General features: G+C 60.9%; 2 protein-coding genes across 4 annotated transcripts in view; one reads left to right on the forward strand and one right to left on the reverse strand.

The window, feature by feature from the left end:
• The window catches only part of CFAP410 (cilia and flagella associated protein 410), a 13173-nt gene extending 8679 nt beyond the window's left edge, over positions 1-4494 (forward strand). For 2 of the 3 annotated variants that reach the window (XM_023739118.1, XM_023739119.1), the window contains 5 exons: positions 261-490; positions 1950-2124; positions 2806-2885; positions 3690-3700; positions 4363-4494. In XM_023739118.1, coding sequence (XP_023594886.1) covers positions 261-490; positions 1950-2124; positions 2806-2885; positions 3690-3700; positions 4363-4494 — 628 coding nt within the window. Of the gene's footprint in view, positions 1-260; positions 491-1949; positions 2125-2802; positions 2886-3689; positions 3701-4362 lie in introns of all 3 variants that reach the window. The other variant, XM_023739117.1, reaches the window with a different exon arrangement.
• Positions 4495-7672: 3178 nt separating this feature from the next.
• The window catches only part of PFKL (phosphofructokinase, liver type), a 32878-nt gene continuing 32343 nt past the window's right edge, over positions 7673-8207 (reverse strand). Inside the window, exon 26 of the mRNA XM_004384857.2 lies at positions 7673-8194. Coding sequence (XP_004384914.1) covers positions 8047-8194 — 148 coding nt within the window. The 3' untranslated portion in view covers positions 7673-8046. The remainder of the gene's footprint in view (positions 8195-8207) is intronic.

Below are 8207 nucleotides of genomic sequence, written 5' to 3' on the forward strand. Positions count from 1 at the left end.
CCCCTTCCTCAGGCCCTCTCCTCAGGCCCCCTCCTCAGACCCCCTCCTGAGGTCTTCTCAGGCCCCCTCCTCAGTCCTCCTCCTCAGGTGGGGCGTCCTTGACTTTGACTCATACAGTCTGCCTCTGACCTACTTCTGAGGGAGGCAAGTGTTCACACACCCCACTAGTGTGGTTCCCTGGTATTTACGGTTGAAACGAGACCAGTGGTGATGGGCGGCCCTGGGCAGCATGCCCATTGCTCACCACAGTGTCCCCGCAGCGTTAACGGCGTCTCAACCCTGGAGCCCGTGCGCCAGTGCCAGCACCTGAGTGAGCTTTACCTGCGCAAGAACCGCATCCCCAGCCTGGCCGAGCTCTTCTACCTGAAGGACCTGCCGCGCCTGCGGGTGCTGTGGCTGGCCGAGAACCCCTGCTGCGGGTCCGACCCCCACCTCTACCGCATGACCGTCCTGCGCAACCTGCCCGGCCTCCAGAAATTGGACAACCAGAGTGGGTGCCTCCCCAGCGTGCCGGGACTGGCCTGGGTGGGAGACCACGGGGCTGTTATGCTATTCCAGAGCGGGTGCCTTGCTGGCATGCCAGGACGGGCCTGAGTGGGAGACCACGGGGCTGTCATGCTGGTTAGTCTAGGGACCTAGGAGGCCCGAGATTCGACACCGCATCCAGAACAAACTCCTGAAACCCACAGCAGTGCCAGCATGGACCTGAGCTGGGAAGCTGTCCCTCCACATTTCCTCTTCTCTGCAAATTCCTCAAGACACATCTCAAAGGTCTCCTCCTCCATAAAGTCTTCTCAAGGAGGAGCTCCCAACATTTCTTCTGCTTATAATAGTGTTGGTGTGGTTTCAGTCACCTGGCCGTCCCTTCCAGGCCACGAGCCACCCATCTCTGGGCCCTGCCCCTCACCCTGCCCGGGCACAGAGCGCCCCTTCATGCGAACACAGCACGGCTTGGTCATCCACCCGCTGTCAGGGCATTTGAGCTGTTTCTTTTTCTTTGAATAAACTTTAGTGTTTAGAAAAGCTGTAGGTTTAGAGAAAACTGTGCACAAAGTACACCAAGAGAGTTCCCATAAGCCCGCTCCCCCCACTGCACATGGTTTCCTGCTAGCAGCTCGGATTCCACTTCTTGTTTTTATCCTGTCAAGAACCGTGCTGCTCTAAACCCTCATCCCTGGGCCCCTGGCGAGCCTTGTGCAGGTGCCGGGAGTGTGGTGTCGGGGCGTGCAGGTGGTGGGACCGCTGGGTCACGGGGACTGTGTGTGCCCAGCAGCCTTGACTGAACTTGAAGTCGAGTGGCTGTGCCATCTCCCCCCACCCCAGCAGGGAGGGCACTCCTCATTGAACCATCTGCAGCCTGTGCTCTTCCTGTTGGGGGAGTGGGTACCTCCCAGAGACTCAGTCTGCATCTCCTTGTTCACCCAGAAGGCAAGCACCTCACCAGGGGCGTGGCTGCGTGGCGCTGTCCGTGAAGCGCCAGCCACTCCCCAGGGGGCTACGCCTCCTCCTTGCCCGCCCACTGGCCCTCTGTGAAGGCCAGTTACTAATCCTCATCAGTCATATGTGTGACAGGTGTCTGCTTCCAGAAGGGTAAATAAGCATCAGGGGAGCTGAGTCACGTGTCAGTGAAGTGGCGTGAATATGGTCTCGTCTGTCCCTTTTTATTAACGTTTGCCTTAATTGGGGGTTTTTACGAGCATTTACTTCTAGCAAATCCTGAAATCCAAGTTTCCAGGCGGTCGTGTGTAGCTAGTGCACGAGCTGGGGACGCGGAGGGGCACGACCGCCTGACCCCGGGGAGCCAGCCCCCTAGGTGGGAGGACACACACGTACACGTGTGCAGACAGACCGCACTGAATGCCTCGGGGGTGACCGGAGCCACGGTGTGTAGTTCAGTGTCAGGGAGCCCACCCTGACGCTCTGGCCCCTCTCTCTGCTTTACCCCGAAGCTGTGACCGAGGAGGAGCTGTCCCGAGCACTGAGGGAGGGGGACGAGATCACCACTGCCCCGGCCAGAGAAGACACGGAGAGTGGGCGGCCCGAGGCGCCCTTCACCCTGAGCTCTATGGACCCTGCAGCCGAAACCGAGCAGGATGCGCTGGGCTCCAGCGCCGATGAGGCCAGGTGTGGCTCATGGTGGGTGAGGGGGTTGGGGGCCGGCCTGACACCTCCCCTACGGAGAGTCAGTGGGTCTTTTTCTGCCCTGCTAGGTCCTTTCTTGTATTATTTGCGTTTCAAACCATGTGGGTGTATTTTTTCAGCCGTTCTTTAAAAAGTCTCTTTTAAGAAACCATATTTATCATACAGCAAGAGAGACGAGAAAGAAGGGTGGTCTGGGGACTCCCATGGCCTCTGGGTCTGAGGACACTGGGAGGGGACTGTATGCCAGGACGGGTGTGTGAGTGCAGGCCACTGAGCCCAGAGTCCAACAACCTAGCATCAAGCTGTGAACCCCCCGGGCCCACACGGGGCCATGTGTGTGTTTAGTGCCTCCCACCCCAGTCTGCACAGGAGGTGTTCCAGCTGGGAAGCTGGGGTGCAGAGAGGCCGCCCCTGAATGGGATCAAAGAAGTCAGGATGACGCCAGACCCTGCCTCACCCTCTGAGCCCAGTGCCCGGTCAGCCAGTTGGCCCAGGGTCCCACCTCCATGTCACTCCGTGGAAGCCGGCCTTTGTTCTGTTGTCTTCCATTTGCTGCAGTGGGGGGTCTGTTTTCATGATGGGGGAGTCTGCACTGTGCTCCTGGGCGCGGGGACCTGGTCCCCCAGGCCCCTCAGGCCCACTCCGCGTGTCCCCCGTCAGCAGCAGCGTCCAAGAGCAGCTGGGCATGAGGCTGCCAGCCCGGAACCAGCCCTCCTCCTTCCCGCCCCGGGAGGCTGCCCCCAGCCTCAAGAACAGGGTGAGTGTGCCCGGGCACCCCGACCCCTCCACCCTGAATGTGGAAATCTGACGGGGGCGCTTTGAGACACTCCAGGAAGTTGCACCAAAGCCAGGCCCCGAAGAGTGGGAAGCTGACCCTGGGGGCCCCCTATCTGGATCCAAATCTGAGCTCACGAGAGGAGGCATACACCTCGGAGAGTTGAGGCTCTGGAAGGTGCCCTGGCCACCTGAGCAGCGGACAGAGGTGGCCACAGAGGGGGGGCCGGGGGAGGCAGCTGTGCTAACACATGTGCCCTCAGCCTGAGCCAGGCTTGTTGGGAAGGAGAGAGGCCGGCAGGAGCATCCATCCAGCCGCGGGGCCCTGGGCTCCCCCCATGCTCCCCCTGCCTGTGAGCCCCCCCGCCCCGGCAAGTCACGGTCCTGCAGAGCTTTATCTTCCTCCCCCATGAGGTGACCAGGTCAAGCCCCTCGATGGTCTGTGATATGCTTTTAGCCACTGGGCGCTTTTCTAACAAATTCTGGGAGGAACCCCAATGCACGCACTATCCAGGAGGGCTCTGCTTCTTTGCAGCTGGGGGTGTCTGGAGCCCCCTCCTTTATTCCTACCCACTTCTACTCTGCTCCTGAGGCCCCACAGAGCCCCCAGCCTTGTGGGGATCCAGGATGGAAAACATGGATTCACCTCTGTGCCTTCAGCATTAGAGTAAGCTCACCAGGCTGTGAGCCCCCCACCCCACCAGACAGCTGCTTCTGCAGAGGAGAGATGGGCAGATGCTGCTCCTCTCTGGGTGTGGGGCACAGCCTGGCAGGTCATGAGGGGGTCAGCAGCCAAGGACACCCTGGGGACACGGGGAGGGGGTGAGATTTGAGGGACTGGAGGCGGGGGTGCAGGCACTTAGGTGGACAGGAGCACAAGGTGCCCGTGACTCTGCTCCAACGGCACCTGGACCCACGAGGTGACCTTCCTGGCCTGTGTGAGCGAGCAGAAGAGCGGCCGAGAGGGCCAGCTCACCTCCTGGTAACGCACAAGGAGACCTGGCTCAGGTGGCTCCTCGTGGCAAACCCCTTCCCGCATCCTCCCAGCAGGGGCAGCGCATGTGTAGCTGCCAGGTACTTGTGTCTAAGAGCACACGTCAGGGTGCGTATCCCACAGCCACCACGTGGCCGCCCAGCCCCACTCTAATCCCCGCTGCCTCCTTGCACCTCAGTTTCCTTGTCTGTAGAAGTAGGTGGTGGACACAGGGCCACCTGGGACTGCGGGGGGCAGCAGGTTAGCAGGTGTGAACACAATGGAAATGTCTGCGGTGTGCTTTTAGTGTGTTTTGAGTCTGTGTTTCATATTTCAGTTCCCTGGAAGGCCCACCCCCCGCCACCCCCCCAGACTCCCTGCTCTCCATGACGTGAGTGTGGCTCGTCCCCAGGATGGGAGCGGCCCACGTTCCTGGGCCAGTGGCTGTCACTCAGTGACCCCTCTGTCCCCAGAACAATGTGCTGACCGCCATCCTGCTGCTGCTGAGAGAGCTGGATGCCGAGGGCCTGGAGGTCGTCCACCAGACGGTGGGCAGCCGCCTCCAGGCCCTGCACAGGCGGGAGCTGCAGGAGGACACAGAGTGACCCACCCAGGGCCTCAGCCACCGGACTACGCCAGCAGCACAGCCTCCCTGCCGTAAGTCCCAGTGCATCCCCTGGCGTCCTCCCCAAGCATCCAGGAGATGGGATGCCACAGTCATGCTACAGCCCGCAGCTTCTGCCTGCACCCTCGGCTAGGAGGCGCCCTCGGCTAGGAGGTGGCCTTGGCTGGGAGCCAGCACCGGAACCGCGTCTGTAGGAAGCCACACCGCAGTCTACCGACTCCCACAAAGGCCCTGGATGGCCACCCAGGCGGAAGAGCCCAGGCCAGCAGTCCCCAGGTGCCTCGCGCTGCCATTCCTCAGTCTCATCCCTGTGACCGCGAGGATCCCGGCTGGACTGGGCGCTTCTTACGTTGGAAGGCTTTGAAGGCAATTTCCCTAATAAAGTATTTTTCCAAAATCTGATCTGTAGGCAGACATGTCCAAATATGACACTGCTGGGGAAAATTCTTTAAAGATAAATGCTGTTTCTCTCAGCAGAATGGGGAGATGCTCACGGCTGTTCTGCCCATTTCAGCCCTTTGCGCACTCTCAGCGGCCAGGGGAGTCTTCTAGAAGGCTGGTCTTAGGCCCCCCAGCACCCCCCGCTGCAGCTCCAGCCTGCTCTTAAGGATGCGTGGTTGTCATTGTGGGGAGGGAAAATGGTCTTTTCTTTTTACGTCTTATAGCCTGCTGTGATGCAGGGTGTGTATGCTGGCTACCTTAGCCAGGCCCCATTACTTCCATTTGGGGGCACAGGTGCAGCCACGAGGGATGCAGCTGTGGGCAGAGGAGAGCCTCCTGGAAGCCACATCTAAAATACGTTTTCCCTGTGACGAGTTGGCAGGTCTCGTCACGATGCCCAGCATCCAGGCAGTGAACCTGCAGTCTGGGGGCCTTCCTGAGGCCTGCAAAAACCAAGGGCACACCCACGGAAGGAGTGAGGCTGTGAACGTGTCCGAGCCACGACAAAGAATGGCCAGCTCATGCTGGTGTGTGTCGTCGGGCTGGAGGAGAGAGAGCTGGCGTTCCCTCTGCCCTCTCCTCTGGCTGGGGCTGGGGCCCATCTCTCTGTAAGCTGTCTCACGTTAGCTTACGCTGACGGCAAGTCGAAGGGATGCAGGGTACCAGTGACGTACGTGCAGGCAGCACAGGCTTAGCTCCCAAGCATGGGACACTTGGATGGCCGGGCCGTCACAGGAAGACGGAACTACGCTAAACCATTTTAAAGCCACTTCTAAAATTGTCAGAAGCCATTGTGACGCTACCTGTGGAAGACCCAGGGTGAAGGTGGGAGGCTTTGTCTGTGGGGTGATCGTGTAAGTTCCCTGGACGTGGAGCTTGGTCTCCGAGTTGTGGGCAGCGAGGAGTGGCTATGTGTCAATGCCAAGGCAAGGCTGTCACAAGGCGCCCATGTGTGCCTCCTCTGGTGATTGACAGAGTGCCAGCTGCTCTCCGTAAAGCACTCTCGGTCAGAACAAGTTGGTGGGTGACATTAAATTAGGAAAGGCCCCTCCTCCCCTGCCCACCATACCTGCACCGCCAGAGATGCCCTGAAGGGGGCGCCACACGGCTCCCCCGCGGGCCGGTGCCTCCCTGTCCTGGCACAAGCTGTGAGGGACTGCTGTTCGGACCAGTCAGACCTCGGCCCCCCACCATCGCCTCCTCGCCTTCCCTCCCAAAGCCGCCTGTTCTATTCTCGGCCCTTTGACGCCCTCAGGCTAAGTTGGAGGATGAACTACAGCAGTCCACCCCACTTCCTCTGTTCAGAGGGGGCACTGAAGCCAGTGGGTGCTGGGAAAAGTTTAACAGCCTCCTGGGAGTAAGGGGGCTGATGTGGGGCATTTGCCGATTTCCATGGTGTAAATACTCCCACCATGCTGAGCTCCGGGCCTCCAGGGTCAAGTCACTGAATGCCAAGTTGGGCAGAGGCGCCTGCAGGCACTTGGAGCTGACTGAGTGCTGGGGGGTTGGAGGGCTGGTCACAGCAGGTGCTTGGTTAAAGGACCACCATCTTCCTCCAGAGAAGTCTCCTCAATCTTCCCAGGGAGCGGGGGCTGGTGGCACCCTCAGCCTACAGGATCACACCCACCACGGCCCCTCCCTAACCATTTCAGCCCCTCCCACCTTGCTCGGAGCCTGGTGTCCCCTCTCAGTCGCTTCTCCATGCTGGGTGGGACCTGGGGTCCCTTGGGGCCTTATTCAGACCTTTACTGCCCCCTCGTACGGTACTAAAAGGTGAAGCCAGCAGTCCCCTGCCCCTTCCCAGCCAGATGACCTTGGCTAACGCTAATGAACTCCTAGCCCCTCATTTCCCAGCTGTCCAATGGGGGAGCAGCCCCACCTCATCAGAGACTGTGAAAATTAGATAAGGGAGTGAATGTCGGGTGTGTGGCCTCCCCACACGTGTCCCTAGACACTAGTTCACCACTCCTGTCATTGTTTAGCCCATTGTTGAGGTTCAGATGCTTTGCCTGGGCGTTCTGACCCCTCCCGCCGGTGGAAGAGTCCAGCTAAACCTCGACACCCCAGGGCCTTTTAGCTCCTCTCTTCTCAGACACTCTCCACATGGAGTCTCTTGCTCTCCTCTGGGAAAAGGCTTGGAAGAAGCACTCCAGGAGACCCCAAACTGCCGAACACGCCCCCCAGAAACCTGGGTCAGGCACTGGGCCCCACTCCCAGAGCCCAGGCTCACTGCCTCAGGAAGCGTGACCCTGGACGCTGGGCCCGTCCTACGGCGCCAGAACCCCCCAGCACATTGCACTGAGTCACTGGATGCCGCCTCCATTAGCCACCTGCCCGTGGAGCCTTGTCTCCGGTCTGCTTCTGAGACCCCCAGCCCACACTGAGTCTGGAGAACTGTTCAGGGTCTCGGAAGCTGGAGGCCAGGCCCAGAAACTCCCGAGACCGGGGCAGTGCCGTGAGGACTGGGAGCCTGCAGCCCCTGTGCCCCTCAGGACACAGCCTCAAAGCCAGGGCAGGCCCAGGAGGGGCTCAGGTCACCCGGCAGGGCTCAGGAAGGGCTGCCCCCAAGGGCATGTGTCCCCGGAGCCCCGCCCAGCCTGGGGCCAGAGGAGGGCCCTACAGTCCAAGGTGGGGAGCAGGGGCTACCATCCACCAGGGCAGCCACACGCAGTCCCACCCTCCCTCCCTAGAAGGTTCTAAGAACTGTGTTCCACAGTCAGGATGACTATTTATAGAAACGGTGCCAAGGACTGGTCAGCTACAGTAGCCAGCTTGGCCACAGCAGGGTCACAGTGAGGTCCACGAGCAGCAGCCCCTCTCAGAGGCTGGCGGGTGCACTGGGCTTGGTGGGCACACCCCGGGCTAGAAGGCGGGCCCCGCAGGCACTCTGGGGGCAGGAGGGGCAGCAGGGAGAAGGGCCCATGGGCTGGTCTGACTGACCTGCCCGGGAGGCCTGGCTGCAGCAGGGGCAGAGACAGCTGCCACCACCCGCCCTCTTGCCCACAGGCTCCCGGGCTCCTCTGTCTCAACGCCTGGAGCTGCATCGGCCTGGGTGGGACGGACGAAGCCGGGGAGGAGCTCCGGACGTGGCTCAGAAGCCCTTGTCGATGCTCAGCGTGCGCCGGGTGACGTGCTCCAGCTCCCCCGACACGTAGTCGGCCATGCTGATGCGGTAGTGGGCCAGCATCTTCAGCATGAGCCGCAGGTTCAGCCACCACTGCTCGCGCGGCATGCGGTGCCTGCGGGCGGGCA

This window comes from Trichechus manatus, unplaced genomic scaffold, assembly GCF_000243295.1.
Source record: "Trichechus manatus latirostris isolate Lorelei unplaced genomic scaffold, TriManLat1.0 scaffold00128, whole genome shotgun sequence".
Taxonomy (NCBI): domain Eukaryota; kingdom Metazoa; phylum Chordata; class Mammalia; order Sirenia; family Trichechidae; genus Trichechus; species Trichechus manatus.